This window comes from Centroberyx gerrardi, chromosome 7, assembly GCF_048128805.1.
Source record: "Centroberyx gerrardi isolate f3 chromosome 7, fCenGer3.hap1.cur.20231027, whole genome shotgun sequence".
NCBI lineage: Eukaryota > Metazoa > Chordata > Actinopteri > Beryciformes > Berycidae > Centroberyx > Centroberyx gerrardi.
The window spans coordinates 23,379,675-23,395,371 of NC_136003.1; the positions used below are offsets into that span (position 1 = coordinate 23,379,675).

Sequence of the window (15,697 nt, forward strand, 5' to 3'; positions counted from 1 at the left end):
TTGCCAGCTTTGATCGTGTATAGTAAATCTTACCAAATAACTTCGACAACATTCTTGATTAGATTAATTTATTTTTTTAGTTGTTCGAGTACTAGTTATTTTGGTGGCGTTCCACAAACTTGCCACCAGAAGTAATGCTGCCTTCAGGAGCTCCTCGTAAGCTCCTGCTTCCGGGTTCCCAAAGTCGTAAATATGACTTGTCGCATATTCAAGTGATTTTGATCAGAAATTCTAACAAAATAAACACAGTAACAAAAGCAGTGTTTTGGTGGGCGTTATTTTATTTTAGAAACCAAGCGACAGAGCTGCAGCGGCAGAATGAGGAGGAGAAGGAGGAGAAAATGTGCATCAGGCATTTTAATTTGCAAGTCAAAGGTTGTTATATGCATCACTTTTCCAACCATCAGTTGTTGAGATGGCTTCATGCTCTTCGCCCTCTAAACGTGACATCTTGGTATCATAGAAAAGCCCCACTTTCCCAGTCGTATTTACCACTTTATTGGGTCATTCGTGTGCGCTCCGCTGGTAATTACAATATGTCGACACTACCTGAAGGCATCATTAGCATACACTTTACACTGCCAGCAGCTGCAAGGCGCCTCTGGGTGGCGCTGCTGGGTCAGTTTAAGTGGGTTTAACGGGCCAGGGTGGCTGCCAGCTACTTGATCGGATGCCGTGCACAGTAGCGGTGTCCGAGCACATCCTACTCTAGTCCGATATTTGGATGCAGGTTTTGCACAGAGGGGCTTGTTTGAGCGGCTGTTGCGGACAGTACGGAGGAAGACTGTATGAGATGAACTGAGGGATTTACTAACTTGATAAACCGGGATGTTATCGGAGACCGAGGTGTCAAGTGGAACAAAAGAGACTTGTTATTCGCATCGGTGCCCGAGTCACAGCGGACGTAACTAACCAGCCCAGCAGCTAAATTGGCTAACGCTAGCTACGATTTTAACTAGCTAACATAAGAGAACTGATGATATCAATGACATTTTAATGGAACATGACACTCGGTAGTTTCTACCGACAACAAGATCCCAACTACAACCAGCTAGCGTGAAGTCGTTTGTTTATGTTTGGGACTAAGTTGACTGGTTAGCGAGCTAACATAGCTCGATATTAGTGGCTAAGCTTCGGTTCGCTGGTTACTAGTTAGCAAGCCAAGGTAATATAACGTTTGCCAAGTTAGCGAGCTGTTGCTCCATTTGTTTTGGCTACGTTAGTAACTGTGCTGTTACTACACGGTCTGAAAATTATTTCCAGTGCTTTTAAATTAAGCCTTAGGTACCATTTGGATGAATGATGAAGTGATTTTGAGTGTCACAGTCGAAATAACGCCTTTAACTTCTGCTGCTGGGCAGTAGGATGTCATGCTAGCTGACTAACTTCGTGTCCTGTTACCTAGATGAGCAATACAGCTTCTGGATTTTTTCCCATCCCGGATAGAGACTTTATGAAGTGGATCCAGTTGTCTGTTTACCATTCCAAGCATCCTTACCGCTTGCTTGTTTGCTGAGACGACTGCATTGACGTTTACTCGCCATGGCAGCGGTGGTTAGCTACTCTCCACCATGGTGGGTGAACCTGCTTCACAGACTTCCTCATTTCAACCTTCAATTCGAGCAGACGAGCAGTGATTTCCGACCTGAGGACTGGACATATCAACAGGTAAATTGTCATTACTGGTGACTGGATTTTCCCTTGACTCAAGTGACCCCAGCAGTTTTGATTCCCAGGCAGCCTAGAAGCCCACAGGGATATCTACACCTAAAAGTATACTACACAGTATACACACGTTTGTTTCAATATCAGTTTAGCTTCATGAGGACAGAGAGGAGGGTGTGTGGGGTGTGCTGTGTTGTCTCCAAGTTGTTCAGGAGTGTTTTCAACCTTGAATTTAAGACACACATTATCAGCTTCTCTCACTGACTCAAGACCTGCACATTTGCACCTGTTCTTTCCCTACACCTTTTGATCCATGCCACCATCTGTGTGTAGCTGTTATCCTTGTCTTGACCTCTGCCTTCAGGACACCAACCAACTTCTTGTATACAGTGTTTTCGAAGAGGATCCCAAGTTCCTCAACTCAATTGTTCCCCTTAAGTTATACTCATAATTAGCAGTGATAATACCACATTTGAGGGCCATTTGGATTTCTAACTGCCCTTGCAAAAGACTCACCATCTACAGTTAAACCCACAGATTTAAAGAGGTTAAGCTGGCAGCAAGGGTGTAGGCGAGTGCACAGCATGATGAACAACTAATACTGGGGGAGGGGAGAGACTCCTTTACTCTCAGCAGCATGGCATTTCTTCACATGGTCAATATTAAAGTGAATTGTGTAAATTTAGTTAATGTGATACTTTGTTTTTGGCACTCAGCACCCGCTCTGCCTTTGCCTCTGGTGATTCATAGTTCAGTGATTGACACTGGCAGCCTGCATATGGCCCCTCACCCCTTAGATTTGGCCCACAGGGTCCTGAGGAGCGTCCCTGCATGTATGCTGTTTGATATTGTTGAAAAGACAGCATAGTTGAATCTGTCAGATGAACACAGGGCTAACTACAGACTCCCTTGCCTTGTTTTTGCCCAAATCATGTGTTCTTTTTGGGTTTAATGTTCAACAGAGAAATAATTCAACAGCTGTGGGATGCTGCCAGGACCATAATACTTCAAAGCAGCTATAAGAGAACCATGTCAGCCTAGTCACAAGTTAGGGAAATGTTTTGGGGTCTTAAACTCTATGAAGACACTTATACCTAATTTAATGTTCATTGCTTTACAGACACAAGTGTCATCATAGGCCTATTAACTGACTCAACCATTGACTGAACATTATCCATTGCAGGTTTATTGTTCATTGAGTCATGTTGCGGTGGGCATGATATTGAATCAAATGTACCAAAGTCAATTATCACTTAAAGGGTTTCACTCAACCCTAAAGCAGTAACCACTGTCCCTAATTCATTTATTGATGAACTTTGCCTTGTTTCTGTTGTAAATTGCCTTCAATATCAAATCTTCAGTGGCATTGATTGTGGTTTTTAAAAGGTTTTGGCTGACTGGATGATGAGCGTGTGGCATGCTAGTTTCACAGACTACTGAATGAAAGAAAGACTTTACTTTGTAAGATAGAAGGTAGTTTTCCACAGTAGTGTGTTGGCCCCCAAGACTGTCCTTTGAACCTGATATTGGCACAAAGTTACAAAGCATTTCGGTGGAATGAATGTTCACTCACTCACAAAATGCTTCCTTTTTTGTGGAAATGGGAATTAGATATTCAGAAAAAGTGAGTCATGATTACTAAGTGTGTGAAAGAGGAAGACATGACATGCATCATAGTCAGCAGTATGCCGCCATGTGGAAAAACTTGTACGCCCCTTCATTTTTCCAAAAGAAATCCCATGGGAAAAAGTATACACATCCTTTCACTTTGGCTAAATTGTGTCAATGTCAGAAATTTGATATCAGGTCTCTTCATTGATCTGTAGGATGGACTCTAATTCAGAAAACATGAGCATCGCAAGGAATGTGCTGTTGGCCTATGGATGGCACTGGAGTCTATTTGCTCCATTTGCACGGTTCAGTGATCAACTCCCAGAGGTGTGACTCTTTGGTAGGACATTGGAAGGGTTCATTGGCTGGATAATGGTAGCAACTGTATGCGCATGATGCCCCACATGTATAGCTAGAACAGCTTGGACAAGATCACTTATGATGAGGGACCCGTATTCAGTGGAAACAGAATCCAGCTGAAATGCAGGTTTTATTAAAATATCACAGGTAATGCAGCAGTTGGGACAGATTATGTCACTCCCACTTGATGTTTTTCTGGAATCAAGTTACTTTAACACCTGTCATATGAGCAACACATACAGAGGTCAACATTAGGCTGGCCTACTATATGCAAGTGTTAATCTACTCTGATGCTATTTCACCATTATGACAAGCTGTTAAAGGGTACTTCCACTTATTTTCAACCTGGGCCTTGTTTTCCTAGTTTTTGCTGTCATGATGATTGATTGTGTTTAAAATTTCATCACTTACTTACACTTACACTGTAGAGCTTTACATACCACCAGTTCGCAGGGAGCGCTGTGTCCAATACACACACACACAGATCCAAAGCAATCTCCAATAGTTGATTGAACCCAAAAAGTAATTAAAACACGTCTTTTCAAAACAATAACGCTCACACTGCAATGAGACCTGTCTGTAGGGCTGCACGATTATGGCTAAAATGATAATCCCGATTATTTTGCTCGATATTGTGATCACGATTATTTATCATGATTATTCATCCATTTTGTTTTATTGCACTTGAGCATTTTAAGTTAACCGAAATGCCTTCACATTCATAATGTATTTTATAAACCTATAAATAAAAAAACATTCAAATGTACAAATCTTTGAACCTGTGATTCCGGTGCACCGGGTCCGTTGTTTTTTTTTCCGGGACCATCACCTCTGTAGCCTTAGTTTTTGGGCATTTGTATTCTAAGACACTTATTTTGTAAGAAGTCTATTTGGGTGTTTGTGGGCTTTTATTTTGAAGTTTCCCATAAGGACCCGCGGGAGAATTAGTGTAAATAAGGAAGTAGTACGTTTGCCTGTGTACTGCGTCTCTGGTCGGAGATTAAAAAGGAAATATTTTACCCCGTAACCCGTGCTTCATTGTATACTACACTTGGATCCAAGCTAATGGAAGAGTTTATACGCACTTTGAAAGGTCAGCGGCAAACTGGGTCAAAATTCAAGTAATTTGAGTTTTGATTACGTTGACTAACTGTTGCAGCCCTACACCAGAGCAAGCTAAACCCAGCGTGAATAATCGCCCGCGGCCACAATCAATTAATTGTGGAAGCCAATATCGACATCGCGATTAATATACGATTAATTGTGCAGCCCTACCTGTCTGCATCCAATTTTCGATCCATTGCCTGAAATTTGTGCATGGCAGTATTATTTTAACTGGCGTGAGCTAGTTGGCAAGTAGACCACACAAGCAAATTTTTAACACAATCATTGCCATGATGGCAAAAACTAGGAAAAGAAGACCCGGGCTGAAAATAGCCGGAATTATCCTTTAATTATTGTCGACACAATGCTCTCATTCAGGCTTCAGGGGAAATCTTGCATTGTCCAGATGGCTGAGCTGTCAGTGGTGATTGCCGTAGGCCTACTTAATGAATGGAACCATGATGCTTTTGAATTTGTGGCTCTCGCCCTGTGAAAAGGCGACATAAAAGTGATGCACCCAAAGTAAACACGCATTCTGTCTGTCACAATGGTGTCTTACTCCTGGATCATTGAACTGTGCAGGCAAACACAAGTCATTCTGTTGCAGTTGCACCTGATTAGCCAGTCTGTGTTGATCTTGTTTACATCACTCTGTCAGCACTGAACAGGAGGATTGGGCCACGGGAATATTCTCACTCATTGTAATTACGGTGTATTTTATAATTTGTTAAGGCTCTGCCTTCAGCCAGGAATTGTTCCAAGACTGACCAGCTGATTGCTACCAATGGGTTGGCAACCACTGCATTAGAGTGTATAGTCATGGTCAATTTCACAGTGATACATCAGTGAGAAAACCAAACGAATAGAACAACTGTGTATTTTTATAATAAAAAAAGTGGCTGGATGCAAATCTGCCCTACCCTTGAATCCTCAGGAGTATACAGTCAAGAGAAAGAGGCCCTCGGTGTGACCTACATATGAAGTGCTGTCGGCTGAGAGGTTGAACCATCACAGTATATCACTCTACTGCTAGCTTTGAAATGCTTCCAGTGAATAATGATGATGATCGCATGTAGCTGATATTACCTGTTTTGTCTTCTAGAGCTGTTCAGGTGCTATTCATCCCTCCCTCCCTTTCACTCTGTGTGGATTTCTTTAATAATCCTTTTCTCATTTAAAAGAGAGCTTTTGCTTTTGCTTTTTTTTTCATTCAGTTGTCGTCCAGGAGATCAGAGGACTGGAGTCCAGAATCTAAAATTAGCTCTATATTTAGTTTGCCTAAATGAATGGGCTCCTGCATTGTGTTCGTCATTTTCAGCTTTCTCACCAAGATCTAAAGCGGCTGTTGTTGGGGGGGAAAAATTCTGGACGGAAACATTTTCACAAAGCTTTTAGAATGACAGGAAAAAGACAGGGACGCAGTCATTTATCAGTTCTCTTGTTCAAAGTGCATGGACTAGACTTTACCCATTTATATTAAACCTTCAGTTTCACTCAGGACAGGCGTTAAAAACAGACACAAATGCAGAATGACACTGAATTAGGAGGTATGCAGGGCAAAGTAGGGGAACACTTGATATTTCAGCCATTTGTTGCCTGAAAAAAAATGAACAAATACATTTACATACTATTGTAAGGTGTAAATAGGAGGTGTCAGAAAATTTTAATACATGAGATGGGTATGAGTAATAGATCTCCAAAGGAAACTAACATTTAGCATGAGATTTAATTGAGTTATTAAACGGATGTAATTAACTGAATGGATACTGACTATGATGGGCCATCGATGAAGCCTTAAAAACACTCACTTTATGGCAAAAACACATCAGCGCCCCAGGGGGATGTTGGAGCACAGATGTTTGCAAGAAGGATTTAAGTTTATCATGCATATATGGCTTGTAATGAAAAAGGTCACAATCTCAGCACTGCAAAGCAAATATGATTATATAATATTATATAATGTTAACGTTACCCAATGTCCCCCTGGGGATAATTAAAGTTTCTGCTAAATCTAGTAATACTATCTGTATTTCAGGCATGACTGTCTCAACTTCCCCACTACTAGTTGAAATATGCAGTTAGTGTGCTTCTGCCCCAATGCATGACTAGACCTGTAAAATGCTGCTGCCCCAACTATAAAATTCAAACATTCACATTGGATGAATTGAGAGACTTGCTGTCTAATATATGTGGCTACATTATGAGAGTTATCACAGGAGAAGAGAGGGGATCATGTCTGACAAAGAAATCCGATTCTAAGATAAACTAGTGCTTTCCAAAATGAAGCCGTTGTTATGTTTTAGTAATTTGGACAAAGTCATTCATGCTTTTATCTCCTCATGGTTAGACTACTGTCACTGTCTTTTACTCTGGTTGGTTACCTGTTTGGGTTAGAAGGCCATAGGAGCTTAGGCTATAGGTTAATCAGTAACACCTTTGAAATCACCTCTTATAGACTTTCTTTTATGTGAAGTCTTATTGTGTTTTACTATTATTTTGACCCTCTATTCTCATTCTTTTATGTTGTGATGCCTTCTTGTTTTGCTTGATTTAATCTATTTAATTGGTTTGATGCTTACTTTTATTTTATCCATAAAGCACTTTGTAAACTCTGTTTTTAAAAAGTGCTTTACAAATGAAGTTAATTATTGCACCTGATCATGCCCCTGATAATATGATGCTTATCATCCATGCTCTGTGACTCTGCAGAAATGTGTTCCAATTAATCTGTAAGGTGCAGAATGTCTCCTACAAAATGATGCAGCCAATTAGTTACACCACTTTCACACTGAACTAGTAAGACAAGTCAACGGGAGACAATGAGGTCAGTGCCCTGCACAAAATTTCAAATAAACTCCCACACACCGCACTCTTGCATTGCTGGTGAAAATGTATTGATTCATCCGATGAAGGTTTTAACACCGAAACATCAGTAAATTTTCACCAGCAATGCAACACTGCAGTGTGCAGGAGTTTACTTGAAACACTGAACTAGTAACGCAGGAAATTTGCGGCTCGACCATCAGTGTGAAAGGGACGACCCGGGCAGGTGAACCCCACAAATCGACTCAGGGATGAGACCAGTGTGAGACGCTTGGTGTAAAGATCAGTGCTTAACCCGTGTCGTTGAACCACACCTCCTTTTTCCACTACACAACTACACAATGGGTGTGTTTACAAAGTTGACATAACAGTGGTGACAACAGAGAAGGCTAGATCACTGAATAATGTTGACTGCACAGGATGAACCAGGATCAGTATACCGTAATATTCCTGGGTCATGTGTGTGTGAAAGGGGTATCATGATGCCATGAGGTTTAAGTAACCCCCTCCTCCTGTCCCTGTCCCCCACCAGTCCATCCTGTTGCTGGGAGGCGTGGCGCTCGCCTGTCTGGCCCTGGACCTGCTGTTCCTGCTCTTCTACTCCTTCTGGCTGTGCTGCCGGCGGAACAAAAGCGAGGAGCAGCCCAACGCCGACTGCTGCTGCACGGCCTGGTGCGTCATCATCGCGACGCTTCTCTGCAGGTGAGTGTAAACACGGGGTCAAAGTGGTGATGATTCAGTGTGTTTGACCCGCCGAACTCTCATCCTCTGTTCTCCTGATCCCTCAGCATCGTTGCTAGTCTGGCTCATTGCAAGCCGAGTCACGATTCCTTGTCCCCGAAAGGCATTTTGAAATATTGTCAGACAAGTTCTCAGAGGTTTTGGGGAGCTTGTTTTCAAGATGTTCTCCCCAATGTTGTCATTGTTTGAGTTTGACCAGCAGTATGCCTCAATAACAGTGGCAATAAGAGAAGAGCTAGATAGAATCATCATACTGTACAAAACCTGTCATCTCCTCCTGCACAGCCTTTTGAAGATCTCAGTCTCAACTGCAGCCCCACCGCCGTCTGTCTGTCTCTTCATTTGCTGACTCACATTTGCGTGTGTGTGTGTGTGTGTGTGCGCTCTCTGCTCATGTGTGCAGCTATAATATCTCACCATTCTGTGTCAGTAAGCGGTTGAAACAGCTTGGGCCGCTCTACCTGAATGGCTGTTTAAAATTGCTTGTCAGAGAAGCCAAAAGAGAAAGGACAGCAATTATAGCCCAGGTATAATTATAGCATTCACAGTAGCCTACTTTATACTAGTTAAGCTCAATGTCTCTGCTTTTTCCATTGCTTTGACCAAAGGCTTGAAGGATGGAAACCTATTCAGTAGCTCACCTTGTGTTTCCCTGCAGTAGTGCTGAGAGAAATGGTGTTTGCATGTGTCCATTATGAATTCAACAGGATTAAGTGCAAAAAACAATACCCAACACTGCTCTGCACAGTTTTAGAGTTGTAAAGATCCAAACATTGTCTGTTTAAAAATATATATCTTGAGGAATCAAAGCCCAGCCTCCCATGTGTTGCAATGTTAGTAATCCTCTGAAATAGAGTTGTTACACCAACACCAGAAACATGAATTACCAATGAATGAACATAATGGAGAGAGAAAGAACAACCTTTTATACAGAGAACTGAAATGTCCTACAAAATAGAGAAGGCGATCAAGAGACACTACTGGAGTCAAAGGATGCACCTTGGGGCTCCATTATTACTGTAGTCTATTTATTTATCTATTGTTTAACTAGACAGGAGCCTCATTGTAACTGTTATTATAACTATACCATCTGTTTTTGTTTCATCTATGCTTGCACACTGCATTTGTTTCCTGTTTTCCTTCTTGTGCTGTTGATGGGCCACCGGAGAGCCATCACGGCTGATTCAGAGTAGCACAAAAAAGCACGGGGACCTAACGAGTACAAGGATTGCATTACAATCACTGTGTATCTGTGTGCGCTTGTACCCATGCACAAATGTGTTTTTGTGAAAGCTGAGTTGGAGAGATTAGAGACTAGTGTGTTTCCAAAAAAAAAGCAACAGTAAGGTGCTTGACCCCATTGTAAATGGGCAAAGAGCTACAACACTGCCAAGGATACTGCTACTAAACCCCAAGGGATTATCATGAAATTCTAGTTGAAATGTTTTATGTTTGTTTCAATTATTGATGGCATACAGTAATGCTGTTAAGGCCTGTTACCAAGTTTCCGAAAGCTCGCCATCCCAGTAGGGAGGTGGGCTTCAGTTTCCCTGTGGTTAGACAGTCTGCTCCAGTTCACCTTTTTTTTACCCTTCAGGGTGTGAGAGGAAGAGATTAGCAGCACTCCAGTCCAGGAAATGGGAAAACCCATTCACCCACTGAATGCTGCTGGATGAAGAGCGTTAGACTCGTCTGTCTTGGCTTGGAGTGCTTCGCTTATCAACACGCCGCTTGATAAAATCCTCTCTGACATAGGACAGTTTCATCTTTTTTCAAGCGGGCTAGCAGAAAGAACTGTATCTGCACCACAGGAAGAAGTGTCTAAGCTGAAGCACGGTTGCTCTTCAGACTGGTTTGGAGGGCACAGAAAGGGAGGGTTTTTTTCCATTCTCACTTTCGAGAACTGACTGAAAAACACTGACCTACAAGGGAAATTCATTGTCAAAATATGAAGCGTGGACTAGTGTTAGAAAATATCCTGTACAGTCCAATTTGCAGTTTAAAATCTTCCGCTTGAGAGTGTCAACAAAGAAATTCTGGCAATTGCACATGCACTTACCATGATATATATTTTTTTATAGTATTATGAAAATATTTTCCCCTCACAGCATATTATGCCTGGGCATTTTGGATTTCAGATATTTGGTAAATTAGGTTCTCCAATACAATCTATTATTAATCAGTGGCAATACAGACAGCAAGAGAGGGAGAGAGAGAAGCAGAGATTGCACAGAGCTGTTCCCTGGTGACCCTTGGTGGTGGGGCATTACATTCTTATTTGTGCAACAGCACTGCTGTTTTCATGAGGAAGTGAAAGTGAATGTTGCCTTCATTCTCATGCATCACATGTAAAAGGAGTTTGACTTGGTGGTGTTTTCATGTTCTCTATAAGAACATATAATTCACATCGGTACATAACAGAAAATATTGAAATTCTGAATCGCCTACTGTCAGAACTGATTCATGTATGATTTTGCTTATTAATGTAGCTATGAATTTATGTAGCTAAATAACAATCCATGGGTGTTAAGAATCAAAACCACCACCTTTTTATGTTTAAGTTGATATGCATTAACTTAACACAAGTTTATGAAATAAATGATAATATATGGTTCAGTTTTGGATCTCTTTGCAATTGATAAGCCTTGTTAGCTGTGTTGGTTCCACACACCTATAACGTAGCTGGTTATGTCTGTGTGATTGCCAGAACAGTTCCCTACAGTCTGAGACCTCCTGTCTCAGTACAGCCTTTGTCGGCCATAGCGTGGGGTTTGGAGCATAGCTGGCCCATTCCTCTGGGTTGCTATGGCTCTGTATGGAGGCTTTCTGCTGGAGCTCAATGCTGCCTGTTCAGCAGGGTCTGAGCTGACAGGGTTAATGTAGAGTTCACACGCCTCGCTCCCCGTCTCGCTATCTCCCTCGCTCGCTCTCTGTCTCCTCTCTGTTTCTTTTTTAGCTAACCCCTCCTCCTCACCACCCCTCTCTCCCCCTCCCTTCCCTTTGTCTCCCCTCAGCGCTGGCATTGCTGTCGGTTTCTATGGGAACGGCGAGACTTGTGATGGAGTGAACCGGCTGACGTATTCTCTGCGCCATGCTAACCGCACAATCACAGGGGTGCAGAAGCTGGTAAGCAAAGCAAAAATACACATTTAACACATTCAAAGATACATCACCCGTCATTGCCAATCGGCATTCCTGGTTGCCTATATCACTGGAGTAGTGTAGTGAATCCCTGTCATGACCCTGTTTGTCCCCGTGCCGGCTCTAGGTATATGACAGTACATCCTCCTTGAACCAGACGGTAGACGACAATCTGCAACAGCTTGAGGGCCAGTATGCAAAGCACACAGACTACTTGTCCATCATCCAGAAGCTGCAGGGCCAGCTGGACGAGCTGGTCAGACAGATGGCGGAGATTCCCTTCTGGGGCAACACCAACATCTCCCTGGAGGAGCTGGCTGTCAAGATAGAGCTCTACGACTGGTACAGGTGAGACAAGACAAGCACTGGAGTTAAGATGAAGAGTGGCATACAAAATGATACAAAAACAAAAATAAAACTCCTAAAATGAGCTACATAAATACAGTTTGACTTGACTTGACTATTGTCCCTCTATTCCATTGATGTGTATTATTGCAGAAGTTTGTATTTTACTTCTGTCTTGTCTTGGAAAGGAATTACATGATGGGTGTTGCACAAGTTATGTTTGCTGCCTTATTAACATACCTATGAAGCTCCGAGGATCCTTACTGTCACATGAAGTTACACACTGAAAGTGTGACTGCGTCCATTCTGAGGCAGATGCTGCAGAGCCAGTAGTGGCAGCAGCAGTAAATTAGCATATCAGCCTCACTAGAGCTGAACCACAGAGGGGTTGACAACAATATAAATTTAAAGATTCATGTACAGAATCTCTTTATTGAACTTCCAAGGCAGGCACACACACACACACACAAGCACACACACAGTGAATCAGCAGCTCATAGCCTTGTGAAGCAAGACTTGGCTGTCTCTCTTCACTGAGCTCATACACAGTTTGAAAGTGACTCTCTTCCCTGGTGGGACGGTGTTAGCCAAGGCTGCTCTGTTGGATACGTTTCCGAATTAAAATGGATGAATCGAAAGTAGGAAGCAGAGACGAGGACAGTCAACAGGCAATGAGGCTTCCTTCAGCCTCTTATCATTCAGCAGCTGACTTGCCAAGAATCTCAAACCTGCCTTCAATTTCCCACTTGGATAGAAGACGGGTTGTTGCAGCACGCTTCAGGGCTTTATAGAGTTTGCTCACATTTGCTCCTGAAATTATGAATGTGCCAGTGAGACAGTAAATCAACATCTCTCAATATGGCTCAATATGCCATTCATGGCCTGTCACAGACTAACATTAATTCACAACATAAATAACATGAGATGCGCTCCGTGAAAGCAGATTAAAGGGCTGTTCCTAATCAGAGGTAAAATATGTAGCCAAGTGGTCGCCTAATGGTGATTGTTCAATATAGTAACCTGTTTTTGTGGCTTTACATTAGTATTTCACCATCATACTAAAGGGTTGGGGTATATAGAAATGCATTAAAAAACAAAATATTGTCTGTACAACTTAGGACAACACATGCTCAATGCGAAAAGGCTGGGTTTGGGATCATTTTGGCATTTGTTTTGAATAAATTTAGAAAAAACTCTTCTCCATTGTTGCATATTTGTCCGCTTAATGGTTTATGTAATTAGAATTCTGCTGTTAGATCTGAGCTTGTTAAATTGTTGTGCTTGTAAGATTAATCTATGTTTTTTCAATGAGAGATTAATTGTTGCTGTGCTTGTTAACTCTCTGCCATTTGTTGTCACTGACGTTTGTCTTCACAGGTGGCTGGGCTACTTAGGCCTGCTACTGTTCGATGTGCTCATCTGCCTTCTGGTGCTGTTTGGCCTCATTCGCAACTCCAAGGGAACGCTCATAGGGTGAGTCTCATCACAAGACCGTGTGCACAAGAGCACTTAAGGGAAAACAATTCTGCCCTGGGAAACAATTTCAGCTGTTGTCACGGAACGAGTGGCAATTACATGAAAGCCCCCGACTCGTCAGAACAACCTTGCCATTACAGTTTAGTGGAGAGGAATTCATGCTCCATAAAATGTCAGCCCAGTCACAGTGCCTTTGGCACAGGTATCATATTACAATTAGTATTTTGACAATATTAGTTTTTTCCATTACAAATTACACTTCAAGACACGTTATCACACACAGGTTTTGCCCCCATTCTGTTTGTTTACTCCTCTTTTGTTTTTATTTTTTTTAAAAGGCAGCTAGAAATAGGCAATTTGCATATCACATCCAGTAAAACAAAATACAGTAAACGGGAGAAGGTCTGTCAAAGAAATGTATCTATTAAACATAAATTCATTTTCTCTTTTAACAGCAACTTCAGAAAAACACCAGAGTGGAAATAGTTGGCTGTAGTTAAACTACTTCTACTTCAGTTGTCTTGTGTTTGTTTGCTTTTGTTGGCTAATCTAGTAGTTTATCTTATTTCATTGCAACTTACCCATTTTTGTATACTAGATTTTCTGAGTTGGCTCTCCAACACGGCACTATTCAGCTGCAATTAACTTTCAACCTACAACCTGCATAATTTGAAAACACTGGTCTTTACAAAAGGACACTGGTCCATTCTGATCCATTTTAGAGCCTTACACATTCTGAGAGACCTACTTATTTAACTTGAACATATTTTCCTCTATACTATATGGATTGGTAATTGTAAATGTAACTGTAGCTGCTTTAACACCACAGGTTAAAAGTGCCTTAACCTCTCTCCTCCTCTCGCTGTCCCCAGAGTGTGCTTGTTAGGCGTATTGGCTCTTGTAATCAGCTGGGTCTCCCTGGGGCTGGAGGTGGCTGTCTCTGCGGTAAGTGTCTCCATCGGAGCATGATCCTGTTTTCCAGGTAGGGCTGCACAGTCTGTCGTGTATGATTGTATAACACGATTTTAGTTTCCACAGTTAATGATGGTAGAACTTGGCCGTAGAGAAGCATGTCGTTTGGTTTCACTTAGAATGCCCACTGTAGTTGAAAAGAGACAAGATGTTGATAAAAGATGTAAAAATAAAAAGTGTAGTAAAATAATTTTGTTCCCCCCAATCCTCAAGACTAATGATGTTGATTAATACCTGTGATCACAATATCAAGCAAAATAATATGGATTATCATTTTAGCCATAATCCTGCAGCCCTGGTTCCAAGTGGACCTAAAGCTAACTTCATACGTGACAAATGCTTCGGTTACCAAAGTCCAGAACACAGCAGCATAAAGCTTGATCAAAACAGGCACATTTTGAACACATTTTCCATTGGCAGGGAAAGTGATCTCTATGCAAATTGAACACCCAATGTTGAGAAAGTCCTCCCATGCAGATGAATCAGATTTTTTCACACCTCTTAATGTGATTGATGTAGTTTGTGTGCTTGCTTTTACCCAAGATGCCGTCATCAGCTGAGTCAACCTATGCAAAATAGTGTTTTCAAACGTTTATAGAGTTGGTTGCTTTAGCCTGAGGGGCGGTAACAGTAAAAATGAGAGTTCTAAACTAATATTTTATTTCAATTATTGTTAATTATCTTTTAATCAACCATTGTTTGTTAAATCACAATTAGTAGCCTAATCATTTCTCTGTATTTCTTGATATGACCATTATGTATTGCAATAATTTATTTAAAAAAAAAAAAACTTTTGTTAAGTCAGTTTTGTTAATTTTTTGGCAGTCATACCAGTAAAGCATTTTGAAGTTATTCATTTTTCTTCTTTTTCCAGACCTCCAGTGACTTCTGCGTTGCTCCTGACATGTATGTCACCAAACTGGCAAACCAGTATGGAGTCATCAATCAAGGTACGAATTGTGTACAATTAGTAAAATATTGTGATAACAATATGCAGAATTACATGTTACATAATCAAATTGATGTTCATCACATTTAACTGTATGGTAATATAAAGTATGATAAAACTCTGTCATTTTCAAATAATATTCCCCAATTTGTCACTTTGTGAGCAATTAAATTAGTATTTGCTTTTGATCATTAATTTAGACGACAGAATTTTGTATCACAATAACTCGACATTATTTAATCACGATATGATTCTATTGAAAGATGATAAATGATAAATATTGATTATTGCCCAGCCATAGTGAGAGTGAGAGTGACGTGTTGTAATATTTTGAGTTACTTTCACATGCACTCAGACGACTCTTGCAAATGATGAATATTGGTCATCTGCGAGTGTGGAGGACACATTTGGCTAAAATGTTTTACCCCATCCCCCCCCCCCCTCTCTCCATCTTCTCAATGCCCTGATTCTTGGGCAGCAGTGAGACGACATTGTTTTACAGAGCGGGGC

General features: G+C 41.4%; 1 protein-coding gene across 1 annotated transcript in view; it reads left to right on the forward strand.

Moving 5' to 3' along the window:
- The first annotated feature begins 698 nt into the window (after window positions 1-698).
- ttyh3a (tweety family member 3a) overlaps window positions 699-15,697 on the forward strand; it is a 31,056-nt gene continuing 16,057 nt past the window's right edge. Inside the window, exons 1-7 of the mRNA XM_071925757.2 lie at window positions 699-1,668; window positions 8,096-8,265; window positions 11,319-11,430; window positions 11,573-11,793; window positions 13,168-13,263; window positions 14,139-14,211; window positions 15,113-15,188. Coding sequence (XP_071781858.1) covers window positions 1,543-1,668; window positions 8,096-8,265; window positions 11,319-11,430; window positions 11,573-11,793; window positions 13,168-13,263; window positions 14,139-14,211; window positions 15,113-15,188 — 874 coding nt within the window. The 5' untranslated portion in view covers window positions 699-1,542. The remainder of the gene's footprint in view (window positions 1,669-8,095; window positions 8,266-11,318; window positions 11,431-11,572; window positions 11,794-13,167; window positions 13,264-14,138; window positions 14,212-15,112; window positions 15,189-15,697) is intronic.